Raw genomic sequence first — 27979 nt, 5'->3', positions numbered from 1 at the left:
AAACTGGTAAGTTTCTGTGAACTGCTCCAGCAAATTAATGGAACCCACGGGGGGGGGGGACCTCGGGTTTATGGCCAGTTGGTCAGCACAGGTAACAACCTGGAGTTGTGATCGGCACCTAAGTATGGGCGTGTGTGCGACCAAGCCCTCCACCCGTGGGATCGGATACTGTCTGCAGGTGGACACGGTTAGAACTGAACAACTGGGGACACACTGCTGGTGTCTGGAGAACCAGAGGACTGGTTGGTGGGGTTGGAACGCACTGCGCTGGCCGGGGCCAAGCCGTCTCCCCTCTCCATGTTCCCAGAGGCGTTCACGAAGAACACCGGTCTGCTTCTCCAGCAACTTTTATTGGTCAGAAGACGTGGAATGCATACGCAGCACCTTCGGCTAATTAACAGGCTGTTTATAAACCAGCTTAACACTGACATTGTTTTAAAAGTTTCTGTTCTGAGTGAAAGGGTGTGTGGAATGGACACGCTCCCGCCCAGGCAAGAAGCCATTCAAAAGGAGCCGCCTGCAAAGCGACCAGAAAGGGGACCCCGAAAGAGGCATCTTCCAGCCAGGTCGGCCCAAGTATTTGTCCAGTCAGAGAATCTGCTACATATTCCAACTTTACAAGGTAAAATAGTCAAGGTTTTTAAAGAGCAAAATTAAATTATCTAAAAGATACTGATATTTTTATCCAAGTTACTTCCCAGAGTTGGGAGTGCCACTGTGCTCTGTTGATTAAAATAAAATGACCGGAGCAGTGGGCAGCTGCCTGGTCAAGTGAGACTCACCCGTCAGCCTGTAACTAACACACCAGGTGAAGAACAGATACAAGGCGAAGTGCTTGTCATCTCTCCAGCCTTAAGTAACGCTGTATTTCAACTCGAAAGGAAAGTTCTTATATATTTTTTGCATTGACATTTTAAAATATCAGAACAAGTCTTTGCAATATAATATACATTATACAGTAAACCTCAGATGAATTAAAAACGTGTTGACTTAGTAACTGTACTAAGGCAATTAAGAATTCGGCAAAAGCTATACAAGAATTTCTTAGTGGTATCCCTTTAATATTGACTTGCTTTAGTGGGTTTCCTCAAAAGGAACACAAAATAATAAAAGGCTTAAAAAAGAGGCAGTGATGCTATAATACCGAATCCCAGAAACAGCACAGTCGCAAACGGTGTTTTCTAGCAGGAAGACCAGACAGATCAGCAGCCCGGGGACAGGTGTGCAGCCCAAGGTTCCAGGCTCTGTGGCATCCACAACAGCCGAGAGCAGAATCAGCTGCCTGGTAAGTTTGGTTCAAGGTCCCAGAGTCCTGGTGTTGATCCCAGCGCCTAAGACAGCAGTGCTCAGGCCTCCCTTCCCGCATTGATCTGCATGAAGATGCTTTAAAATCAAAAAAGCGTGCTGGACAGAGTCAAGTTCATAGAAAAACTCCATTGTGATTTTATTTCGGTATGAGATAACTACTGATCTAGTGTTTCCAGCGTGGGTCACGTAACCGCCTCGTGGGCTACGGCAAATGGAATGAAACAAGCACTGCACTGGCCTGAAGCCAGAGTCTGAGGAGCAGGTCATGAGTTAAACCACCGTGCATAACATGATCAGCGCACACCGCACGTCAACAGGTTTTAGTTCATATGATTAAAAAAAATAAAATATTGGACCGCGTTTAGTGTAACGTTCTATTATATCATACATCAGATACCATGCTGCAGAGATGGCGTGGGCTCGATATATACAGTACAGAGCCAGGACTTAACCAAAGGAGGAGGGGCAACTACGGAACAGCAAACTTTACATACGTGTACACACCTGACGTACTGTCCACTGACTCAGGTTCACCGCGTGGTTCGTGGTGCCCCATTCACTAGTTTACGTAACACCCAAGGCGCTTTCCCTCCCGCACAAAGATCTACTTCTGTATAGAGTAGAAGGTGATGGTGAAAAACTTCTTCAAGCTCCAACAACTGTGTCCCAAACATCACTGTGCGATCACCTAAGAAATATGAAGAACAATTCAGAAACACGCATGACTCTCGGTGTACAAATAAGCATGGCTTAAAATCCCAAAGGGAGGAGTGAAGACTTCCGACGTTTACGCTTACGCCGATTAGATAATACATAAAAAGTCCACTGTGGGAAGTAGGACAAGAAAGGAAGCTTTAAAAAGTTAAAATCTCCACATGTGAATGTTTTCAGTGAGCCTCCTACTTGGCAACAGGCACATTTACAACTTCCATGAGCCCAGAGGCCTCCTCACTGACACGAAGACAGAGACCCTCCCTTGGTCACTCCCATCAACTACGTCCTCCCGTCCTCCCTCCCTCCCTCCCTCCCTCCCTCCCTCCCTCCTTCCTTCCTTCCCGAGCAGGCGCATAAGGATTTCCCGTAGATCTGGGGATGCTGAACTAGCCTTGCACACCTGGGAAAATCCCACTTAGAGGTGGTATGTAATTCTTTTCATAGTGTTGGATTAGATTTGCTAATTTTTTTTGAGGATTTGTGCATCTCTGTTCACAAGAGATACTGGTGTGTAATTTTCTTGTAATGTCTTTGTCTGGTTTTGGAATTAGGGTAATGCTGGCTTCATAGAATGAGTTAGGAAGTATTTCATCTGCATCTGTCCTATGAAAGAGATTGTAGAAAATCAGTGTAATTTCTTCCTTAAATGTTTGGTAGAATTCACCAGTGACCCCATCTGGGCCTGGTGCTGTTTTGGAAGGTTATTAATTATTGGTTCAACTTCTTTAATAGACACGGGTCTATTCTAATTGTCTATTTCTTCTTGTATGAGTTTTGACAAATTGTCTTTCAAGGAATTGGCCTATTTCGTCTAGCCTATCAAATTTGTGGATTTAGAGTTGTTCATAGTGTTCCTTTATTACCCTTTTAATGTCCACAGGATCTCCTTAGTGATGTTCCCTCTTTCACTGTTGATTTTTGTAATTTGCAGTCTCTTTTTTTAGCCTGGCTAGAGGCTTGTTGATTTTATTGATCTTTTCAAAGAACCAGCTTTGGTTTTGTTATTTTTTTCTCTACTGATTTTTTTAGTTTTAATTTCATTAATTTCTGTTCTAATTCTTATTATTTCTTTTCTTCTGCCTACTTTGGATTTAATTTGCTTTTTTCCAACTTTTCTACGGTGTACACACAGGTGACTGTATCTAGACCTTTCTTCTTTTCTAATACAGGCATTCAATGCTATCAATTGTGCTCTAAGCACCACTTTTGCTGTATCCTCCCAAATTTTGATATGTTTTGATTTATATTTCGTTTAAAATATTTTAAAATTTCCTTGAGATTTCTTCTTGAACTCATGACTTATTTAGAAGTATGTTGTTTACTCTCCATGTATTTTGGATTTCCCAGTTATCCTTCTGTTACTGATTTCTAGTTTATCCATTGTGGTCCGAGCACAGACACTGTATGATGTGCTCTTTTAAATGTGTAAGATGTGTTTTCCAGCACAGAACGTGGTCTATCTTGGTGAATGTTCCAGGTGAGCTTGAGAAGAGTGGGTGTTCCACTGCTGAGACTATATAACATTTAATTATGCAGTTGCCCCTCTTCTTCATAATATAGCTGCAAAAAGCAGTCAATAGTCTCTACATTAAGCATGTGTGGAACTCCAGGTAGTGACAGAGTACAGGGTTGAAGGGCCGGCAGATATACAGTGATGTGAGCACATACCTCTGCTCTCCCACGCTGCTTCTAACAGCCACACTCCTGAGCGCTGGGGGCCTGTGAGCGACGCGGTGACCGCAGCTGTCTCAAGGCAGCATCTCCATACTGAATACCTGAGCCCATTCTCTCTGGGTCCAGCTCACCTGAGGAAAAGCAAGTCTTTTAAAAAAAGTTTTTATGTTTCTGTGATCCCCAAAATATATTAAGTGAAAAACCCAAAAAACAATGTGCAGAACACTGTGTATATACACCACTGCTTTTAATAAAGGGGAAAAAATATACGTTTGCTTGCACAGGCACAAAGTATCCCTGAAAGACACATAAAGAGCTAATAAAAATGGATGACTCCAAGGAGCTCAGGTGGCTAGGGGACGGGGCGGAGGTACTGGAAGGCGACTTTCACTGCATCTTTTCTTTTGTACTTTTTGAATTTAGAATTATGTGACTATATTATGTATACAAAGGTAAATTAACGTAGAATTAAACTACAAAGATACCACTTTTCACTTATCAGAGTGGTGAAATACACCCAGACATGACAATATGCCCCGTGGGCAGGGCTTTGGCGACGGGCAGCTCACTGCTGGGGAAGACAGGCTGCTGCCACCCTGGAGGAGGGGCTGGACAGCCTTTACCTATGTTCCAAATGCCTATGTTCTTTGACCCAGCAAGTCCACTCCTGGAAATTTATCCCACACATACATTCACACACGTGAAATGACTTATAAGAGGTTATTTACTGCAGCATTATCTGTGACAGCAAAATACTGGCACCAACCCAAAGGTCCAAAGTAGGCTGGTGTCAATAAATGAGGTTTACCCGATTCGATTTTGTTAAGTATTTTCCTGGCACACTGTACAAAGGCTTCTTCTACATTCTCTCCTGTCAGTGCACTTGTTTCCAGGAACATCAGCTCTAAAGTGGACATGAGACAAAACAGATTCGTATTAGACGACAGTCGTCATTCAATTACTAACAGCCTGTTTAGCATTTTCCTAGGGTAGCAGGCGGGATGCAGTCTATTACTTAAAACCATGTATTTCTGTAAATATAAAGTCAGTAAATCAATCTCTCCGCCCTCCCCCCCCATACACACACACACACATTTTACATGTTAGAAGCAGCCTAACCTCTTCTGAAAAGCACTAGCCTGCACTTTGTCATTCTGACCAGGAACAGGTCTTATATGACCTCCCACTTGTCTCCTCCACAGAGCAGTCGCTGGGCCAGCAGAAAGGCCAGCTTCGTGCTCCTGTAGGTGACCCTCAACCTCTAGAGCCCTCATTTCCTCCCTTGTAAAAATGGGGTGCATTTCAATGACTTCTAAATGCCTTCTGAGCCTCAACATTCTAGGCTTCTGTATTTCTAAATAGCTTCTTTACAAACTCGTGATGGCTTATGCTTTTCCCTCATGTTTTATTTTCTTAGCAGGAAACCAGTCAATGTGTAAGAATATAATCTGATAGTCCTAGAGTCGAACTGAAAATGGGTATTAGAATATTCTAGTTCTTGATTGGTCCTAAAAGTTAGTTACTTAAAATGTCTGAATTCCTACCATTCTGTTACCTATAAGCAACCATTAATTTTATGTGCAAATCTCATGTATTCTACATGGAAATTCAGAGACATTTCAAAGGCATCTATAACCAAATGATTTCAGTCTCATGTGACGAAGACAAAGCCCAATTTTTCTTCTACAGCTTCTTTTTATCTAGATCTAATTATTTCACCATCTGAGCTTCGAACTACATAAAAAAGATGCCATCACCCGATTGGAGCCGTTAAGAATTTTGTTATCAATTTCACTTCAAACCAAGACCTGTAACGTTCCAAGATCCTAGACTGAAAAGTCACTGTAAAGCACTAATACATTTGATTTTATCATTATAGTAACTCTTTTACAGGCAGAATGCAATATCGTGAGAATATGCTAAGTCAGTCTCAGGCTACAGTACACAGGTCTACGTTTCCTAAATACAGTTTAATCTTAAAACTCCAGTAGCTATGCTAAGCTGAAAGCAATGTGATTACCCCCAAATCTGCCGTTAGAAAAGCCACAATAGGTCAAAGGTCACTTGCCATTTTCCTGAGCAAATCTGGAGGCTTCTAAGAAGGTAACTTCCCGGTCTGCGTCCAGGTCCTTCTTGTTCCCGCAGAGGATTATCACGATGTTCTGACTTGCTAGCATTCGGGCATCTGTTAACCAATTAGTAAGCGCATTGTAGGTTTCTCGGCTGCGTAATATAAGATTGTGAAAATAATACATGTATTTTATAAAACTAGCAACTCTTTCCGGTCATTCACACCATTCACACTGCTTTTAAACATCTCAGGGTAATGCCAGCGACCTTTAACCCAGGCACCCAAACACCCCAAGTATACACCACACCCAAAGGGTTTGTTTTGTTTTGTTTCCAGGAAAATGAGACAACAAGTCAGATGTTCTTGTTTTCTGTTTGCCCAATAAAGATGCAAAAGGAAATAAAGTTCCTTCACTCATTTTACAAATGTTCAGTGAGCTCACGGGAACACTCTGGTAAGCAAGAACTAACAGCTAATTGTTGCCATTTAACAAATACATGCAGCAGGCGGGACTTTGTTTACAGGAATTTATCACACTGTCTCTTTATAAGGACTCTTATTATCCGCCTTTTCCATGAGAAACCGAGGCTCAGAGAGAGAAACTAAGTTACCCAAAGTCACACAGTGGCCACTGGCTGAGCCAGCACTTGACCAGGCCTTTTCTGACTTCAAGACAAACTCTGAGACCTGCTGTTTCCAGCCCTCATGTATATGGGGACAAACTCCCTCTCCTGACACACTCTGATGGCCTCGTCACCCCACACTTGAGCAAGCTGAGCCTTCACCACCTGGTAAGTGGGGTGGGTCTGGGCGGGAGTCGTGCACCTCTTTCCAGAGCGCCTCATTCCAACACAAAGACAGAGAGACACCCTCTAGTGGGACAACTTCCTACCCAGAAAGAGCCCCAAAGGGTGTGGTTTCGATGATAGGTTTCTAAGGCTGTGCTAACAAACACCAAGGCTAGAGCCATCTGATAGGATTTTTGCAGGACAGGTAAGTTCTAGAACCCGAACCAGTGTGGCTCCTGAGCATCTGAAATGGAGCAAGTGACACCAAGGGACTGAATTTTAATGTCATTTAACTGTGATATGGATGACAGCCACACATAGGACAGTGCAGACTTAGACCCTTATAATGTGCCCAGAGCTTTATATTAACTAATTTAACTGCCCAGTGACCGCACAAGTACCACATGATCATCATTACCCCAGACAAGGAGACTAAAGTCCTGACAGCTGGAGCCCGCCTGAGGACACCACATGGCTGCTAACCCAGAGCGGGATTTGCAGCCAAGCGACGTAAGCCCATAGCCTGCACCCCAACCTCGGTCAATGCTGAGTATTAAGCTTCACTTTGTGAACCTTCGGGAAAGTGTCAAAGCATCACGTTAAGAAATATAATGACGCTCATCTAAACCCTGACGAACATATTTCTTTACATGGCAAAGCCGTGGCCGGGGCTGGTTCAAAACCTCCAAGATCCCAATGAAAGGGCGGAGGGGCTTCCTGACTCCCAGCCACGTGGCCCGCTGGACACAGCACACACTGCGCAGGGGCACCTGGACCAGGCGGACTTCAGGGGGCAGCGGCCGCCTCTCTCAAGGGGCTGGGGGGGGCTGCATTACCTGGTGATGTCATAGACGAGGAGAGCCCCTGCAGCGCCTCTGTAATAGCTTCTGGTCACAGACCTGAAAGAGTTACACTGCTTTTACTTTCGGCCAATCGAGAGCCTTCACTCCTGAGCACCACCTTCCTGCACAGAAGCACCCGTTTTGGTTTTGCAAACAACACAGCCAGATGCTGCTTTAAAAGAGAGACGATTCAAAGACATCTAAATATATATCTGAGGAGCTGTTCTGTCTGAAATCGGGTCACAGAGACAATGGGAGGTGGGGACATTAGGCTGGAACAAGTATATTCTCTAAAAGGTACACTGCAAACACAGTATTGGACTCTTTAGGAAACTGATGCTGTGTGGAGAGAAACTGGCTTTTAGCTTCTCTTAAAGCTTCCAGAGGCGAAGTTTCTAACATCTGTGCGAGGGGGCTGAGGGGCTGAGAGACTACTAATAATCGTAGACGACTACTTGTAATTGATCATTTTAAATGCAATTTTCAAATATTTTTATCACATTAGAGAAAAAGCTACCTGAATCGTTCTTGGCCCGCGGTGTCCCATATCTGTAGCTTTACGTATTTGCCACCAACATTTATTATCTTTGAACCAAATTCCACTCCTATTGTATGATTCGAGTCGTCTTTGACTGAAAAGGAAAAAGAGCAAGACGTTTAATTTTAGAACATTAAGGAAACAGGCTTATAGATGTGAGCAAGCCACCCTGAAATCAGTGGGAAATGGCCCTTACTGCAGCCGTTCATTTCTCCAGCAGGCAGCCTATAAACACTCACTGTTTCACACACAACACACACAGTCCCTATTCTCAAAGAGAAAATTAAGCTTTTTCTCAAAAACCCCTAAAACAAACCATGCGTTTTAAAGCCTAAGCGCGGAGGGGCGGTGCCAAATGGGAGCCGGGTGCCCCGTCGGCCGCTGAGTGCTCACAGTGGAGGCTGCGCGAGGTACCCAGGACTTTCTGCCCAGGGGGCACAGACCTGCAACTCAGTCAATAACGAGGGAGTGAGAGTTTCAACTATTTGAGTGGATAAATACTCTAAGAGAAAAAAGCCCCCCAAAGCAGCTTGATGGAGACCAAAGATTAAGAGGAAAAGATAAGAGTAAATAAAACAAACCAGCCCCAAATCAAAACTCTGTGCACGTTACAGCTGTTGAGTCTTCATGAATCTCAGTACTGTGTGGCAACCGTTTGGAAAGGATCTGTTAGGGAAATCCACACCGCCTGGGTGGGCAGGGAAGCAGGCCAAATCAGTAGTTTGCTAAACCCAACTGCAATAAGCTGCTCGAAAAGGAAAATTTATGATGAAAGGATAAGCGAAAAGCTACCTTGGCCATACAGTCCACTGACTAGTTTATGTTTATAGCTGCAAGACATACAATTGTACCAGAAATCAGGGACACCGTGTGATGGTGTGTTTGTTGTTTCCTGGAGTGTGGGGCATAAAAGGTTAGTAGTGACTCTACCGGTTGGTCTCATGCCCAGTCGCTGCAAAACTAATATGGACGTTTGCTAGAATTAAGCTACCAGGCAAACCTCGGGGAAAAGCCTTCAAGGGGTGAAGACTCAAGGCCAAGGGCACCCTGATTTCAACGTGGCCACAGGAGAAATACAGTGAAACTTATTACGTCACTACCACAGACCATGCTGCCTACCACTGTCAGGAGCAGGGGGCGGGCATCCAGGGAGGAGCAGGCCAGGCACCTGGCCTATGTCTTCCGGGCATTTTTTCTGAGACAGAACAATGCAGTGTCTTAGCAAATGGTAAGGAAACCAGATCACTCAGTGCAAGTCAGCAAACACTGGCCCCGTGACTCGCCCACGCGGGTCCAGGCCACTCAACAGAGGCTCCAACAAACCCTTGGTTGATGAAATGGAAGGAGCACAACACACTTCTAGAGTTTCATTCTTCAGAGGTCTTTGCGAGATACTCTGTGCTGCCCCTCTCCCTCCACTCTACCCATCACCTAAGGGATCTCATACACAGGGTGGGGCAAAAGTAGGCTTACAGTCGTTCATATGGGAAATAATACAATAATCAATAAGCAGTAAGGCAAGGATAAACCGTTTCGCGTACTCACAACTGTAAACCTACTTTCGCCCCACCCTGTACACACCAGCTTAAGAGACACTTTATTCAGTGAAATGAATTCTGTTTTCATGCCTTTACCTGACTGCCACTGAACAGACAGGTTGTTCGCCACAATTCTCTCCAATCACTACTATAAAAGCACTGTTCATAAAGGCCTTTCAAACTTGCAGCTTCGTGCAGAGTCTGAATAAAACATTCACCCTCCCTTTCCAAAACAGGGCAAGTCAATGGCAAAGATGGGTTCTGTGGTCAAAAGGCTGTTCCTAGGGGACCAATTACTAGGTGCCCATCCCAAGAGCACACACCAACTTCCCTAAGCCTGTTTCTTTGCCTGTAAAACAGAATCAACGACCACTGCCTTAACTATAACACGAGGCCACCGGGGCGCAGATGTTACTAGTTCACCCTGCTGTCTGCCGCCACATCATCATATTGTACGTCACTATCTGGAAAATGTACAGGACACTGAACAATGAACCACTATAAACTGAAATGCTAACATAATAAAAACTCGGTCATATTATAAAAAGTTTAATAACAAATCCTTAATGTTATTTTCAAACATTTTAAACTCTGACTTCTCCCTGAAGTTTGGCTGTAAATGCGTGAGCGAGAGAGCTCTTAGAAGACACACGTGAACACTGACGTCTGAGGCCACTTACATTTCTTTTCAATAAACTGGTGAAGTAAGCACGACTTGCCAGTTCCTGCATTTCCAATAACCAGGAATTTAAATAAAAAATCTGAAAAACAAAAGGAGACCGTGAAAAATAAATTTAAAACAGGTGCTATAAATTTATTCTTAGACTACAACCATAAAATTTAATGACATCTTAGTTGTTAATATAACGAAACAATATTTTGCGAAAACATCAGTAAATATGTACTTACCTTTTGGATAGTTGGCTTACATGCTAATTCAGTGGTTCTTTTAGATTATGCTTTTGGGACAATTTCCTTTGTTGAAGTTTGAAAACTGCTCTTATGATAAAAATTTGTCCCTTTGCTAGCCACGATTCAAAGATATTTTTAACATCATTAGACAATAATTAGGAAAATGCAAATTAAAGCCACAATGAGGCATCACTACACACCTATCAGATGGCTGACATAAGAGACAGCGACCCACCAAATGCTGGTGAGGATGCACGGGAGCCGAGCACTCACACTGCCGGGGGGAAGGGGAAATGGCAGAGCTACTCTGGAAAATAGTTGGGAAGCTTCTTCAGAAACTAAACATGCAACTCAGCAACTGCAGTCCCGGGCACTGATCCCAGGCATGCGATACAGACGTATGTTTACACGAACCCCTGTACACGAATGTTTATAGTAGCTTCACTCGTAAAAGCAAAAAAACTGGAAACCACCCAGACGCTCTTCCACAGGTGAATGGTTAACCAAGGACTACTACTCAGCAATACGAAGCAGTGAACCTGACATACGCAACAACCTGGGTGAATCTGCAGAGAATTATACTGAGTGGAAAAGTCAACCCCAAAAGACTACACACCGTATGATTCCATTTATACAACACTCCTGAAGTGACAGGGTGAGAGGAATGGGAGTGGAGGGGCGGGGCGGGAAGAGCGGGTGCCTATGAAGGGGCACCAGGGCACTATTTGTGGTGACAACGCGGGGTGTCTGCAGCTGTGCGGACATCTGCATCCTGAGTGTGAGATCTTAGTTTTGTGAGATGTCACCATTGGGGAGACAGGGTCAAGGGGATATGAGATCTCTATTTTTTTCTGAAAACTGTCTGTGAACCTATAATTATCTCAAAATTAAAAGTTTTATAAAAAAATAAAATAGGTAGCCCGGCCAGTGTGGCTCAGTTGTTGCGCGTCAACCCATGAACCAGGTCACAGTTCAATTCCCGGTCAGGACAAATGCCCCGGTTGCAGGCTCACTTCCCAGCAGGGGTCGTGCAGGAGGCAGCTGATCAATGACTCTCATCATTGATGTTTCTCTCCCTCTCCCTTTCTCTCTCTCTGAAATCAATAAAAACATATTAAAAGTAAAATAGGTAATATCAGATAACTCTCAGTCTACTGTGCACAGTCCTAAACTGAGGAACCCCAGAGGGTGTGCTTCAGGAAGGACGGACGTCAGGTAAGCGGCCGAACTGCCCAGCATCTCCTGTCTGGAGATGTCTGTGTTTAATTCACACGCATAAAACCAAGTACCACAATGGGCGATGAATTATTCCCTGTGGGCGAGAAGCATCCAACTCCCTGAGGAGTTTCAGGGACTACAAGGGGACGGGATTTCACACACCTCCTTGTAGCTGAGCTCCAGGTGGGAGCCCCCTGCAGTCAGCCAGCTACAAACCTGGAGGCCGGGAACAGCCTGGTGGTGTCCTCGGTGTCCGCCCCTTACCCGTGGGGATGATAGAATTTGCACTGGTTTTACTAACTTATCTTGCTTTTATAATCGGTGGGGTTTTTTTCTTTTTCTTTCCTTGCTAGAAGGTGAATGACATCACGTTGCACATGCCAGTGTTTGGTATGTCAGGTGCACCACGTGTAACAGCTCCGAGAAAGGCTTTACATATTACAAAGTAATTAACGAAGGGAAAATGCCCAGTTAGGCTGCATAACTAACTTAGACTAGTTAAGTAATTATGTCTACTTTAATTAGATTTGATGTTTTATTATATTGGGTGTTAATTTGTGGGCTCAAAATCACAGAGAAATGTACTGCATCCAATTCATGACAATCACAGTCACCTGGTGAGGGTTACACCAGAATGAATAAGCTTGAAGGTGGGGAAAGATCACGTAGCAGAACAGAAGGTCTAAAATGGGCAGGTGCTACTAATGTGCTGCTAACAATAGGAAAGGTGTCAACTAATTAGAAGTCAGTCTTGAGAAAAGTCAGCCATTCAGGAGCAGACCAAATACTGTTCAGGAGAAAGGCCCCCAGGACCCTGAGAGCAACGCAGAGCCGAAGGACAGCTCTGCAGGAGAAACCTCATTTGAAACTCACTGACTTGTTTTCAGTCATTTCAAGTGACCTCTACATTCCCAGACCAGAGCAGATGAAAGCACAGACCACAGGAGGACTGTGAGCTGCAGGCTCAATGACATCAACCTCAGACGGCAGGAGACGCAGGAAAGGAGCCGGGAAGTGGCTGTAACTGCCGAGTCCGTGATGACCTTGGCTCTTCAAGGAAATGAAGCACAGCCCGGCCGGGCGTGGCTCAGCGGTTGAGCATCGACCCAGGATCCAGGAGATTGGGGTTCCATTCCCGGTCAGGGCACATGCCCGGTTGCGGGCCTGATCAATGACTCTCATCATTGATGTTTCTGTCTCTCTCCCACTCCTTTCCTCTCTCTGTAATCAATAAAGATATATTTAAAAAAAGAAAAAGAAAAAAGAAAAACAAAACGAAGCAGTGAGGGATGAGATGACCGCTGCCTCCCTACCTGCTCCCACTGGCTTTTGCCTTTAAGGGTTCAAAGGTCAGACAGGAAGCAAAGGGGCATGGCCCTGCCTGCAGGGCCAGCAGGGTCCACTGAGAAGGCTTCGGGAGCCAGCTGGCACGTGATACCAGCAACTGAGACAAGAAATACTAGATTCTGAGGAGGAAGCCATGTGGCAAAATAACAGTACAGATGCAGGGAGGTCACACTCAAGGTGCCCGTGAGCCAGCCGGGTGGAGACGGGGAAGCGGTGAGGGCTGACTCCGAGGAGAGAAGCTCTCAGAGGCTGCAGGGTGCCTGCGGAGTCTCACCACCAGCACCCAGGTGAAACCAGCTTCCCTCGAGGTGGGGGCAAAAGGTCCGCTGAAGAATGAAGGAAGGCGCTGCAGATGAAAAGTACTGAAGACTCCTGCAAGCTTGGCTGGGATGGAAAGAGGCAGGGCTGCTGGGGGAGGGTGCAGAGTGGGAGGCAGACGGACAGGAAGCCACCAGTAGAAAGAGGGACGGCTGATTGGTGTGCGGGTCCCTGAAGCCTGCGGGAGGAGGTCCCAGGCGGCAGCAGCAGGCAGGGGTCAGTCTCAGACAAGGGGAGAGGGTTAGGATAAGCGGGGAGGTAGACAGTTTACTGGCCGGAGGGGGGGGGAGAGTGTCTTCAGTGTGGTGTCTTTTTCCTCCCTGTCACCAGCTGAAAGTGAGATAAAGGGCTGGAAGAGGTTAGTGAAGGTTTAAAAGTGCTGATGCAGAGGAAGGGGGAGATGGCCAGGATAAGGGAGAGGGCTGCTAAGTGCCACTCGGGACCCAGCGGAAGCGGAGATCCTAGTCTCCGGCGACCTCCAGCTAAAAAGGGCTGCAGCTAAGGCAGGCGGCTGGGAAGCTGGGGTTGGAATCTGCAAAGCTGATGCGCTTGGCGGAGGCAGGAGGAGGGGCGTGGGCGTCACACCTGGAGAGGGAGCAGCTCGCTGCCTGAAAAGGGGGGCGACCAGGAGCCTGGAGCCCTTCAAGGGAGGACTGGACGGTGTGATCACAACGGGACATGTGTCCAGGGAGCAGCCAGGGAGGGGAGGCCTCAGCGGGGGCAGAAGAGGCGAGAGGAGGTGACAGAGCTGAAGTCATGGCTGGGAAGCTAGCTGTTGACTGACCTGCTGCACAGGGTCAGGGAGGAGCTGGGGTGGAGAGCAGGACTGTGTGCCAGCTGACCCTGCAGAATAAGGAATGACCCCAAGGCCATCAGGTAACAGCAGTGAGGTGATGCGTACTTCAAATGAAAACCGCCTGGGATGCCGGTCAGGGAGGAACGAAGCAGCACAAGCCCGGGGGGATGTTGGCGTAGGAGGGGAGGGAGGCCTGGGCAGCGGGAGAGCACGTGACCCTGGAGGCAGGTGAAATAAGAAGTGGGGAGGAACGAGCGGGGGCAACTCAGGCCTCTGCGGTGCCTGAGCCCAAGTTCAATGCCGGTCAGCACAGGGAATCGGGACTTCTGTGGACTGAGTACTTGCAGCACAGACTCTCCAGTGAGCGCTCGGGCCGGGGCAGGACCTGTGACTTTGCTGAAGTGCTCATTGGGATCTGACCACTGTGGGCCTGCTGTGTGGACAAAGTCAGGCAGCAGGTGAGTGAGCCCAGCCAGCCACCCAGCATCGAAGCCAGAAGCTCTTAGCTGCTTTCTACTTGATGTGCTAATATGTTAAAAAAGAAAGTATCTCCTAACGTGGAAAAACGCCCAGAAGAGGAAGTCAGCGGCCAGTGCAACAGACAGAAACGGGGGGACCCAATACAAAGTCACCCTTGACCAGGAAGCAAGTCTTGGAAACTTTGAAGGGTAGATGTGAAATTTTATTCAGGTACATGAGAAGACAAACCACTACAAAGAAACTAGGACAAGCCTTGTCAAAATGTTTCACAGAACACTCCAGCTACTGTAATAAAAAGAGGAAAAGCGAACAGTTAATTCCTTGAGACTATGGATGGGAAACATGTCTTTCTGGACTGTGTTTGGAGCAAGACCTGACCCGCAACAGAACGTGCAGTTTTACATCACACAGATCCGTGCCCGCGCCCTCGCCAACGCTGAAGGTCTTTGTATAAAGGCACCAGCTGCGGTCCCCACCCCATGCCCAATCTCACCCCGAGTTCAGAACAGACCTGACTCGTATCAAACACCCAATGTTTGTCTACAACATGCACCAGAGCGATGAGATCCAGGAAGGATGTTTAATCTGGGCCAGCACTCAGAGATTTTATGGAGATGATTTCTGAACAGAAAAGGAAAGAACCTGACCACCCTTGACAACGTGAGGCAAGACGTACCCGAGTTCAAATTCCGGCCCCACCACCCCTAGGCTCTGGGGCGGCGGGGAGAGCCCGACCTTCCCGGTTCCCCACAGATGGGTCCCATGTTTGCCCGACACTGCCGAGAGGATCAGACACGACAGAGTGCTTTGTGGAGGTTACCCTAACCTCCCCTGGTCTCGAGGCTGGGATTATCACCCTGCCTAGACACACCAATGGCTTTTCAATGAGGAAAGATTTCCTGGGACAACAATGGAAACAACAGGTTAATACCAGAAAACCTTCCATCAGTACACGCTCAAGGCTGTTGACCTGAAGGCTTCTTCAGTCACACGACAGTTAGAAATTACACTGTTCTTGGGAAAACATAACTAAGGAAAATTAAATTTATTACTAAATAATATACATCAGCAGAATTAAAGAGATGGGCCACTTTGAACTTTTACAGTTGTTAACATTTAGAACTGAATCAGCCAGCGCTGGAGCCTCATCTATGCTTATTTGAAAAAATTCATTTTTCTACCTACAGGATTTTCAGTTGGGTTTTTTACCAACTGCAGTCAGAAGCATTCTACCTGAATAAATGACTGAAAGAGTTAATAATCGATTAGCTACTACACAGAAATTTTCCATTAAGCATAATATTTATTTTTGATCCCCTAGTCAATTAGAGGCTAGTAAGTAAGCATGGATTTAGGACTAGGGAGCTCGTCCACCAAATGTCACTTCACTACCAAATGTCAGGCATCTGAATGTTTAGTGACCACAGATTCAGATCCCCTGATGCATCTGTCACCACAATATGTGGCCCGTGGGGGGCCCCAGGCTCTGTCTGGGCTCAGCACCGGTCCCCACAGCGGTGCGTGATGGATACGCTGAAGCCCGTCTTTTCCATCTTTTACCTCCATGGCCGACCAGCTTCCATTTGACCATCACGTTCTCTCTCCAGGTACAAAATCGCACTCAGCTGGGCAGCAGCCGAGCCCTGCAGCTCCGGAGAGCAAGCACCCTCCCAGCGCTGGACGCACTGAGCTGATTCAGACCTGGACTGTTTCCTTAAGGGCGCCCTGTGCGACCCCTTTAATCCAGACAATGCTGCCTGTTGAAGAGGTCCTCTCAGAGCTGCATTTATATGATTACAATGTGAAAGGCTGTTAGGCTTCCCCTGTCCTGGCCTTTTGCTCCCAGTCTGTAACCGAGGGGAAAATGCACCACCCCAAACGGGATCAAATCGGGCTCTGTGGCGCTCCCTGAGGCCGGGCTCGGGAACTGCACCGCGTGACCCACGGAGCCACCTCAGCAGCCCCCGGCTCACTCCCCGCTCAGTCCCCCGGGTCAGTCCCCGGCTCAGTCCCCCGGCTCAGTCCCCCGCTCAGTCCCCCGGCTCAGTCCCCCGGCTCAGTCCCCCGCTCAGTCCCCCGGCTCAGTCCCCCGCTCAGTCCCCGGCTCAGTCCCCCGCTCAGTCCCCCGCTCAGTCCCCCGGCTCAGTCCCCCGGCTCAGTCCCCGGCTCAGTCCCCCGGCTCAGTCCCCCGCTCAGTCCCCCGCTCAGTCCCCCGGCTCAGTCCCCGGCTCAGTCCCCCGGCTCAGTCCCCCGCTCAGTCCCCCGGCTCAGTCCCCCGGCTCAGTCCCCCGCTCAGTCCCCCGGCTCAGTCCCCCGGCTCAGTCCCCCGCTCAGTCCCCCGGCTCAGTCCCCCGGCTCAGTCCCCGGCTCAGTCCCCGGCTCAGTCCCCGGCTCAGTCCCCCGGCTCAGTCCCCCGGCTCAGTCCCCCGCTCAGTCCCCGGCTCAGTCCCCCGCTCAGTCCCCTGGGTCAGTCCCCCGCTCAGTCCCCGGCTCAGTCCCCCGCTCAGTCCCCGGCTCAGTCCCCCGGCTCAGTCCCCGGCTCAGTCCCCCGCTCAGTCCCCCGCTCAGTCCCCTGGGTCAGTCCCCCGGCTCAGTCCCCGGCTCAGTCCCCCGCTCAGTCCCCCGCTCAGTCCCCTGGGTCAGTCCCCCGGCTCAGTCCCCGGCTCAGTCCCCCGCTCAGTCCCCGGCTCAGTCCCCCGGGTCAGTCCCCCGGCTCAGTCCCCCGCTCAGTCCCCCGCTCAGTCCCCTGGGTCAGTCCCCCGGCTCAGTCCCCGGCTCAGTCCCCCGCTCAGTCCCCCGCTCAGTCCCCCGCTCAGTCCCGGGGTCAGTCCCCCGCTCAGTCCCCCGCTCAGTCCCCGGCTCAGTCCCCCGGCTCAGTCCCCGGCTCAGTCCCCCGCTCAGTCCCCTGGGTCAGTCCCCGGCTCAGTCCCCCGCTCAGTCCCCTGGGTCAGTCCCCGGCTCAGTCCCCGGCTCAGTCCCCGGCTCAGTCCCCGGCTCAGTCCCCCGCTCAGTCCCCTGGGTCAGTCCCCGGCTCAGTCCCCGGCTCAGTCCCCGGCTCAGTCCCTGGCTCGCACAGAGCTTACCACCTGGTCATGAAAGATCTGCTTTGTCACAATGGAGAGTTGCCTGAACTGAAGAACAGAGCTGCAAACTGCCCCAGGCAGTGGGAAGCGGGCCGCGCGTTTGCTGAGGATACCGTGAGGACCAGTGCAAACGGCAAACAAGAGAAACAGTATAAAAACCGAGGACACTAAGATAATAACATTTTTAATTATAACAAGGAAGAGAGATGCTGTGTTTTTAAGTCCCCAGTTTCTTTCTTGCATGATTAAAAATTCATCTGAAAATGATAAACCTCCCTCTAAAATACACTCATTCATAATTTATTAGCACTTTATGAATATTGTCCTCCCCATATCTAAATAATTAGCTGCTTTTCAAGACTTAAGTGCCAAAAACACAGCACAGAAGAGAAGCAGCGAGAACTGACAGACGAAGGTCACTAAGTGCTGTGGCAGAGGGTTCCCCTTTCCCACCGGGAGCGCGTCAGGACCGCCTGTGGCTTTATTTCTCCAGGTCCCGTGTCCATCACTCCCAGGATGGGTTTACTGGCCAAATCTCTCCCAACATAAACTTGCTTTTGTCTGGAAAGCCGTGAGGGGGTCACCGGGGAGGGAGACGTGCGGACAGGGTGGCCTGCCGGGGTTGCTGGGCTCGCGCCTGAGGCTGCACCTGCCCTTAAACAGCGGCCCCGCACCACTAGCTTTACTCCACACTCAAGGCTACCGGGAGGCAAAACTCAAGTATTCGTCAAATAAAAGGAGCACAGTCCCCGACCGAGGCTAGACTGGCAGGGGAGGGTGACATTCAAACACCAGTGTTACAGTCCCGGCTGGCGCTGCTCACAAGCCCCGAAGGGTCTTGGGTTCGACTCCCGGCCGAGGGCACTACCTCGGCTGCAGGTTGGTTCCTAGGCCAGGTCGGGGCGTGTGCAGGAGGCAACCAATCGATGTGTCTCTCTCACATCGATGCTTCTCTCACCTTCTCCCCCCCCTTCACTCTCTCTAAATATCAATGAAAAAAATATCCTTGGCTGAGGGTTAACAAAGACAAGTGTCACAGGATGTGGAGGATTCCAAGGTTTTCCCTCAAACTATTTCCACTGGCAAGTATTCTAGCGGAGTTATTAGGGATGGGGGGAAACCTAACATCAGTCTGATCAATCTCCGTGGTGATTTAAGGGAAGAAATCCAAGAAACAACATCAGCTTTCTTCTCATTCTGAAGAAATATCCAGAGCAAAGACCATCCACACACTTGCTGGGTCACATCTGGTCAGTGATCACTGGGGTACTGAACCTTGTGGAAGAATTCTGTTATGGCGCCTCTACAGAAAGGGGCCCAAACGGCGAGGCGTGTCCTAAAGACCGCTGGTGATATGATCAGTAGCAGAAGAGATAATACCATTACTACAGCTAGAAGCTCACACCTGTGCTTACACGGAACTGTTTTTCAAGGAGACCTAACAGCTTTGGAAATGCCATGAACTTATCCCGATTTTTCTGTGAAGCTCTGGCACAAGTCCCAGCAGCCTGAACCCTAAAATAAATTTTTCCAAGTCCCCTTCCAGCTCACCGTCACCGTCACCCTCGCCCAGGCAGCCGTCTCGCCTCCCTGCACACAGGAGCGAGAGGCTGCGGACCAGGTGCTGTGCGGGCCGTGCAGTGAGCTCAAGCTGCGGCTATGAACTTTGGGATGCTGGGTTTCCTTGCTTTATAATCCACTAAACCGGCCTCAACCTAACCTTCCCTTGACTCTTCTGGGGTAAACAGTAACCTGAACTATGTGAAGAGGTCAGTTTTAAAGACTCAGAAACCAACTGGACTCTGGAGATCAGAATACTGGATAGAAAATGGGTTCTAGCTTTGGTGCCATGTGGTAGGTGGATGGGAAGCGTGGGTGGAGGTAGGCAGGGAGGATGCTGCAGATGTGAGGGGTGGGGGTGGCAGGGCAGCAAGGCGGGTGCCGTGGGCAGGAGAGGGTCAGCAGAGGCGAGAGCTACTTAGAAGGAAGGACCCAGGACTCGACCACCTCTGGATGCGGCCGTGAAGGGAGAGGTATGTGCGATGATCTCGAATGCCTGGCTGGACGCCTGGGCCTCCAGGAGAGAAAGGGAGGGGGGAAAAGGTTCTAACTTTCCCTCTTAGGTGAATGAGTACCTGGAAAAAACAGAAGATGGCTTAAAAGAGAAATTTACTCTCTCTCAGTTCTAGAGGCTAGAAGTTCAAAGTCAAGATGTTGGTAGGACCCATGCTCTCTCTGAAGACTAGGGAAGGACCCTTCCTTGCCTCCTATATTAGCTCCTACTGGCTGCCAGCCATCCTCGGTGACCCTGGCTTGTAGACACGTCACTCCAATCTCAGGCTCTGTCTTCATATCACATTCTCCATGCATGTGTCTGTGACCACATTCCTCTCATTTTAAAAGGATGCCGGTCACTGAATTACAGCCCACCTAATCCAATGTGAACTCGTCTTAACCTGATTACATATGCAAAGTCCCTATTTCCAAATAAGGCCACAGTCACAAAAAACAGGTATTTGGTACCTGGGGTTCGAATCTGAACTTATCTTTTGGGGGAACATAATTCAACCCACAACAGCCTATAATTATATATATATATTTCCCAATAATTCTCAAAATTATGTGGTAAATACTACTTTCAAGATAAAGCATAAAATAAAAATATTGAGATTATAATAATTATTAGCATAGAACCAACAATTTGTGCTCGTTTCATAAAGTATTTTCACTGTAGAAAGAATAAACTCCAATGTATGGAGATTTGTCTTAGATTTTTCCTCTCTTCAAACTGCCTCAGCCCTAAACTATTTTTTTTGGTAGCATTTTCTGCACTACTTATACTTAAAAAAATTTTTTAAATTGATTTTAGAAAGAGAGGGAGGGAGCGGGAGAGAAGCTCAGTGTGAGTGAAGCATCAACAGGCTGCTGCGTCCAGGAATCCAACCAGCAACCCTTTGGTGCACAGGATCCTCCCCAGCCACCTGAGCCAACCGGCCAGGGCTGCACTAATACTTTTTGGCTCCTTTCTGAACATCATTGCTTGGTACTACCTATTTGATTTGTTAGTCTGTCTCACAAATCTTGGTATCAGAAATGACTTTAAAGTCAATTTGCGATCTTTCAAATTGGAGTTCCTGGGGAAGCCCCAAGCCGCACTAACTGGCCAGGGTTTTAAGAATGCTGTGAATCTAACAATGTTTGGGAAAGACTGTTTCAGTTTAGGGCAATTCAGATTGAGGGTTTCCACCTGAAACCTATGTATTTAAGACGGTAATTTTGTATTACAATATTATATAAAGTACATAGTTTTCCTGTGGTTAGTGATTTCAAAGCCACCAAAATGTGACCCCTATTCAGTCCATGAAAAGTGAAATATTGCTTTAACATGCTAAAAAGCAGGTAGATACAGTTCATTAACACTGTAAGCGCTAGCTCTTTATTTTTCATTTTATCCCGGGTAAGGTCCATAGAACCTTCTTTTCCAGGAGAGAGAAAATGAGCCCAGAATAGGAAGGAGTTTAAAGGTTAGGCAAATATTTTTTTACCAGCTACTGAAGAAGCAACGTCTGGAAGGAGGGCGCTTGATTGTTTTACTTTTGGGGAACCATGCTGTGCAAATATGGTCAATGATAAGAGAAGGTGACAGCTTTAGGACTTGGTTTGGGGTGCTTTTTAATTTTAGGTTGACACTTTCAACTGTCACACTTGCTCTTTCTAAAATTAATTTTCTAGTAGTTTCCTCTAATTTCTTCTATTAGAGAAAAAGATTAAATTCTGTTGTTAAGAAGTAAAAACATGTTTGGAAGGTACCATGAAACAAGAATCCTAATGATCAAAGACTTATGATCAGAACTGAATCAGTTACTGTGATGCTCAAAAGTTCAATGAACTCTGAAGGGAAGTAGAGATGCCAAAGTTATGCTACATTTTATCGAGGTTACCATTTCACACAAGACAAATGAAACATAAGAGCTCTATTTCCTGAGCTCTTTCAGCCATTTCTTCTCACTCATAACCCCTCCCTGTTAACCTCCTCCAGGTGAAAGAAAAAAGGGGTAGGGTAAGGAGCACTTGAAAATAAACAAAAGCTAGAGCAGAACCAAAAATTGCTAGGGGAATGTATTTTCTTTACAAATCAGATTGCGATTCTCTACAGAGAAAACCAGACCACGTGGGCGCAATGTGCTACAGAGCATTTGCACCTTTGACAACACTGGTCCCTAGGCAGGCAGCAACTTCGTGGGGGATCGCCAAAGCCTTCTAGGAAACACACACCCTGCCCCCCAGTGTCACCAAGCAGGGACCCATCACAGGAGTGGCTCAACACGAAGCAAATGCACTGCGACCTTTTGGGACCCCCGGGTCCTCTCTGCCTCACCCCCACCCACGGGCTGTGGAGCCTAGACCACAGGCCTCTTACTGTAACTCCACCTCCTCCAGGGCCTGGGCATGTGCGGCTCTGCTGTGCTCACCCCCTCATGTCTCCCCGGCCCCCAGGCTGGGTTAGGTTTCTTTGTAACATACTTTCAAGGACCACATTCCTACAGACCAGGGTTTTTAACCATTCATTAGTGTCACAACGGGATTAACACTGTATCCCCCACAGCTCCGAGGGCCGGGCTGTGCCAGCCGCGCGCGCCCTCCGCCGCGCGGGCTCCAGATGCCCTTGCGCACACGCGCCGGGGGCAGGGCGGCCGCCAGCACAAACGCGGGCGCGGCGGCCCGGCCCTGGGGGGCATCCTCCCCAATCTGAGCTTGTCCCCGGGCCCGTAAAACTCCCAATCAGTCTCCCCGCCGGGCCCCGCTCGTCTGAAAGAGCGACTGAGACGGGTAACACCTCCTGAACCCCGACAGGACGCCGGGGTGGGCCGTGCGGCTCGCGCTCGCCACGCAGGGCTGAAGCCCGAGCAGAGCAGCTCAGCATATGGATCGGGAAGGCGCTTGTTTATTCAAAAAAAAAAATAAAAAGAAATTAAAAAAACCTGCGGGCCCCTCCAAATGTGGGTGCTCGTAGGGGAAGCAAAGATCAAACACAGGACTAAGCCTCCAAGGCGGTTGTGGTTTTAAAAAGACACATTTGTAAACAGTCATAATGCAACTAGAAAGGGGGAGGGGGGAGGGGGCACGAGTCTCGGGGAGGAACCGACCCGTCTACCGACGGCTCCCCGTCACCGGGCGCAAAGAAAGGCACCCCAGCCCGGGAAGGGCGGCAGGAGCGGGCCGTCCCGGGCCCGCGGCGACGTGCGGGCGTCGCCCGAGGTGCCCCGCATCCCGCGCGGGGACAATGCCGCGGAGGAAACTGAGGCTCGCGCGGCCTCCCCGGACCCCGAGCCACCGAAACCGCACTTAGAGGAACCGCCCCGGGGAGGGGAGGGGAGGGGGGCGACGCGCGGAGACGAAGAAACTTGTTCAAGCCGACCGCGCCCGCCCTCCGTGGGCCCCGGCCGCCCGCCGCCTACCGTAGGTCTCGGACATGGCCGTCTGCGACATCTTGGGAGCGGCACCGCCTCCTGCGGGTCGCGGCTGCAGCTCCGGCGGGGCGGGAGGGGCCGGGGTCGTCCGCCGCGTCTCGGTGGCGAACGGCGTGGGGCGGGGACCGGAGGAGGGAGGGGCCCGCGGTCCCCACGGCAACCGCCGGCCTCCCCGCGGCTGCGGCCCTGCCGGACTGCCGGCTCCGCGCAGGCGCACTGGGCCCCGCGCCGGCGGGACGGCCCGGGTAGAGGCGGCGGCGGAGGGGGCGGGGCGGAAGGGGCCGCGCGAGGCCCCGCCCCCGAGCCCGCGCATGCGCACGCAGCCCGGGCGGCGCGGGGGGCTGGGGCTGGGGCTGGGGCTGGCGCCGCAGCGCCGCCCTTGGTGGGGGGCTGCGGGCAGGCTCCTAATCAACTGTGTCTTTTAACACGTGACCCTGGTGGCGCTCAGGTGCAGCAAACTCCCCTCCAGAATTTCCTCCGCGGCACGTGGTTAGCTCCACGTCTCCAAACCAGGGCGGGGGCGCCGCGTTCCCGCGCTCGCGGGGCAGACGCGCCTTGGAGAGGACGGGGGGGGGGGCGCCCCGTGCGGCTCTCAGCCGGGACGGGACGCGCTTCCAGCTGGCACGGTCCGCGCGGGACCGCGGTTACGGTGTAACTGGGGGGCGGGCGGCCGCGCGGGCTCTCCCCCCCCCCCCGGGCCCCGGGGCGCGCCGAGCCCGAGCCTGCAAAAACCGCGGGCGCCGAGGGGCCCCGTGCGCCCCATCCCGGGGCCCTGGCTGGTGGCGGGAGGCTGCCCTGGCCCTCCGCTGGATGCACTGCCGAGGTTAGGAGCCCGAACCTGAACTCGGGGTCCCCTTGGGTTGGAAGCGCAGAGATGCGCACTTACTACCGGGCGGGACATTGTGGTCGGGAGTCTGCTTCATCTGAGCGCCGTCAGGGTCGCGTCATAGCTCATGAGACTCAGCCTTGTTCAAAAGACACAGCGGAATGCTAAAAATACGCCTTGGCTGGGTTCCCGAGTGACGTGGGCTGTGGGGGAAATGCCAGCAAGTACATTTTTTTCCCCCAGGTCCGTTCGGTTCCGTTCTCCACGTAAATGGACATCAGATCTTCCCTGAGGCTGTTTCTCCTTCTCCAGTGGCTCCTTGGCCCTACAGTTTATTTTTCATTTCTGATTCTAATAGCAAATGAATGTCCTTGCTTTCTAACCACAGGGCAGGCCCCTTGCTGAAACGCTGCGGGAGTTGTAACTTTGTATTTCTTGTTCAGTGGCTCAGATACTTGATTGCTTTTTATTTGGCTTCCTGCACCTTAGCTTGGCCGACGCTCCAGAGCAGAGCGGACTGATTCTGATTAAAACTATTTCAGAAGAAAGACAGGGATCCCATTATTTAGACTCCAGTTTTCTTTCTACCAGAAACTCCTGTGGATAAGAAAGGTATCATGGGGTTATAGGATCCCTTGGGTTATTGACCGAAACTGGACCCCGAGATCTCTGAAACCTGGACAGGGTGATGGAAATAAAAATCAAGCTGCTGTTTCAAAGCCGAGAGCAGTTTTCTATTCTGTGGAACGAAGACTTACATAGGCCTTTGGGAAAGACTGTTTTGGAAGAGCCACCCAAAGAAATCATTTAGTTTGCAGATATAAAAGCCAAATATCTCAACTAGAAAAGGAAATCCTGGCGCTCTCTCTCTGCACAGCTCTGTCTGCTCCTTACTGGGCCCTGAGGACTCTGGTTACCCCTTTGCCTCCCTACTCCCAGCTCAGAGAGTGCTGCTGTGACCTGTCTCTGACCCTGAGCTCAGTCCGTGCCCCTCTAAATGCCATCTAAAGATGATGCTTTCTAAACTTCTCTCTTGCCCAGGCTTCTATATACAGTCGCTTACTCGATATTTCCACTTGAATGCCTGTTAGGCTGCTTAATACTAATAAAATAAAAACCAAACACCCAAATTTCTCAACAGCTGCTAGAGTGAGCCTATTGAAATGTAAATATACGATAACAAAAATAACAGTTCTCCTTTAAAGCAGCCAGTGTTGGAGGTGGGGGGAGTGTAATATAAGTCCCATCATGCTACTCTCTGCTCAAAATGCCTCATCTCACTTGCTATGGCCTGTAAGATCCCCACGGTCTGCCTCCCTCTGACTTCCCTCCTTCCCCCTCCACCTTACTCGCTTGGCTCTAGTCATATAGGCCTTCTGGTGTCTTAAGCACATCAAGCAGGTTTGGGCCTCAGGACCTTTGCACATGCTTTTTCGTCTGCTTGGAGTGGTCTTGCCCCAGACGTCTACATGTAGCTCCCTCACATTCTTCATGATTTCTGCTCATGTGGTGTCTCATCAGTGAGGCAGCCTTTCAGAAATAAAACAGCAATCCCACTCCTCCCAGCGCTTCATACAACCACTACTTTGGCCCCCCCACCCCGTAGCATTAAACCACCACCTAACACATATATTGACTATTTGTATGTTGTCTGCTCCCTTCTAGATTATAAACTCTATAAGGGAAGGGGTCGTATCTGTCTTACCCTCTGCTCTATCCCCATGCCTAAAATAGCAAACCCTCAATAATTAAATAGTTGTTGAATGTAAACCCTCAATAATTAAATAGTTGTTGACTGAGTGAATGAAATAGTTGTTGACTGAGTGAAATAAAACTCAGCAGCTCTCTATTTAATATGGACTTAATTATGTAATGAACTTAATTTTAAACCTGCTGATTTATGAGAAATTTAAAAGTTCATCTTTTATATGCCACCATATAATTGTAGAAAGGCTGTAATAAAACCATTTAAAAGTATCATCTAATACTAGTGTGATAAACACTAGATATAGAGCTAAGGGCTTTACCTGTCTCATAAACCCTAATCCTTACAACAGACTCAGGAGGAAGGTATCATCCCATTTTGTAGATGAAGAAACTGAGGTCTAGATGGCTTATATTTTGCCCCAGTTCTCCTGGTTAGTATGGCTCAATGGTGGGATTTTTTTTCTCTCTAAAGCCAAACAAAGCTAGACACCTCTGCATCTATAATGTATATGAGGGGGGAAAAATCCAGTATAAAACACCTAAAACACAGAGGTGTGGCTTCAAAGGGCAGCAAATTGTTTAATGGAATAGAACCTAAAGAAAATAATGCCCTTTAGAGTCGGGCCCCGTTCTGGGTGCCTTACGTCACCTCCCTTGACCCTCACGTCACCCGACCAGGTACCTCTCCTCATTTCCCTCCAGTCCGGGATGGACCAGACCACGGCCCTTCACTGCCCTCTGATGCTCCGTGAGCACAGGGATGCGGGTGAGAACTGCCCGTGGGTGCGGCAATTCCCAGAGCACCCCGTAAGCGAAGCGGGAGCTTGGGCTTGCCCCGAGAGGGAATCACACTGGCGTCAGCATCCAGGCTCCAAGGCGAAACTCAAGGCTTTGAATTTGCTCCTGAAACACGCCGGCTCTTGCGCACCTGACGGGCCTGTGCCCCACCTGCTCTGGGTGCACATTGGTGAGGCAGGGTCAGAGCTGGGGACACGCGGCCCAGGTCGGTGACGCCGGTGACGCCGTAGTGCCCCACTTCGCCTTTCCATTTCAGCTCCCAGCAGAGCTCCCATTAGTTCTCAGGAGGACACTTCTCAGCTTAAGTCCACACTGGACAGCATGTCATCGGTCCTGTTTTTGGAAAAAATGAGTTTTCTGGTTCTTTTTATTATATTTTGCATATCAGATTACCCCACTGAGGATACTAAAATATATGTGTTTTCTTCTCATTTTGTGATAAAAGTACCATAGAATTACATTTCTTTTATTTTTCTATTTTTTCCTATACTGTTTCAAATCAAATGGTCTACTTTTAGCCTGTTTTTTGTTAAATATATATATATTGGCTTTTTTCTTTCTTTTAAAGTTTCCCCCTGAAAAACCACCAAACCAAACACAGTTAACCAGAATTTTCTTTGTGGGCTGATCTTTTTCACTGTAATCAGCTTTATTGAGGTATAATTTGCATGCAACCAAATTCACCAGTTTTAAGTGTACAATTCTATGAATTTTGACAAATTACACAGTCGCCTAACAACCACAACCGCCTTTTAGATCACCCTCCAAAGCCCCTGCGTGCCCCTTGGCAGTCCTCCGTGGGCTGGGTTTAGGATGGAGGTTGTTGGCTGTCACTTAGGAAAACACAGTATGTTCCGGGAGCTTGGGGGGGGGTCTCCCCCTGCGAGGAGCACCCACGGTGCCCTGTGTCCCCAGACCTCCTGCCTCCTTTCTCCCTCTTCCAGAGTCTGACCGTGTTAGCCGCCAGCCCTTTATTTGGGCCCAAACAGAGGCCAGTAAGTACCCTTTCCCTCCATCGGCTTGGTGAAACGTGCCTTTGACGGGAGCCGCATGGGACCCAAGAGAAGGCCCTTACTGGGTCTCTCGACACCGCCTGTGACTTCACAGGACAGAGACTTAGGTCAGAGGCGGTCGGATTTCCCTTCCTTTCCCTGACGCGGTGTGGCCTGGCCGGCAGACGTGCAGCGTTTGCACCCTCCCACCTCCCTCCGGGAGCCTTCCAGGGCTGCGGCGACCAAGCACCGCAGGCTGGGTGGCTCCAACGGCAGGCAGGCACCGTCTCCCGGTCCTGCGGCTGGAAGGTCAGGACGAAGGTGTCGGGGGGCTGGTTCCTTCTGAGGGCCGGGAGGGAGGATGGGTTCCCTGCCTCTCTCCTAGCTCCTGGTGGCTCCCTGGCAGTGCCTGGGGTTCCTAAGAACATCACCCTGATCCCTGCCTTCACGTGGCCTCCCGTGTGCGCATCTCTGTTCGCATGTCTCCTTGTCATAGGGGCACCAGTCATAGTGGACTAAGGGCCACCCTAAGGACCCACCTCTTCCCAGTCACATCTG

At 49.4% G+C, this 27979-nt stretch overlaps 1 protein-coding gene across 2 annotated transcripts; it reads right to left on the bottom strand.

Annotated features, from left to right (window-relative positions):
* Positions 1-331: 331 nt before the first annotated feature.
* RAB4A (RAB4A, member RAS oncogene family) lies at positions 332-23318 on the bottom strand. 2 transcript variants are annotated; one of them, XM_081123896.1, is made up of 8 exons: positions 23087-23318; positions 10154-10234; positions 7915-8029; positions 7392-7454; positions 5765-5919; positions 4505-4600; positions 3691-3827; positions 332-1996 (listed from the first exon to the last, which is right to left on the bottom strand). In XM_081123896.1, the coding sequence occupies exons 1-7, from the start codon at positions 23115-23117 to the stop codon at positions 3712-3714; spliced, it is 657 nt and encodes a 218-aa protein (XP_080980022.1). In that variant the 5' UTR covers positions 23118-23318; the 3' UTR covers positions 332-1996; positions 3691-3711. The 2 variants fall into 2 exon arrangements, with proteins under 2 accessions (XP_080980022.1, XP_080980021.1); XM_081123895.1 differs by having other exon boundaries at positions 5765-5881; positions 23087-23316.
* Between the last annotated feature and the right edge of the window lie 4661 nt (positions 23319-27979).

Source organism: Miniopterus schreibersii (genome assembly GCF_964146895.1).
Source record: "Miniopterus schreibersii genome assembly, chromosome: 21".
NCBI lineage: Eukaryota > Metazoa > Chordata > Mammalia > Chiroptera > Miniopteridae > Miniopterus > Miniopterus schreibersii.
Note: the sequence above shows the minus strand (reverse complement) of the source record. Positions and strands in the feature narration are given on the sequence as shown.

Coding starts and splice junctions, on each gene's coding strand:
- RAB4A (XM_081123896.1), bottom strand. CDS start 23,117: ATGTCGCAGACGGCCATGTCCGAGACCTACG. Junction 10,235..23,086: donor GGCCATGTCCGAGACCTACG/GTAGGCGGCGGG, acceptor TTTGTTTTTCAG/ATTTTTTATTTAAATTCCTG. Junction 5,920..7,391: donor CTCGTCTATGACATCACCAG/GTAATGCAGCCC, acceptor TATATTACGCAG/CCGAGAAACCTACAATGCGC.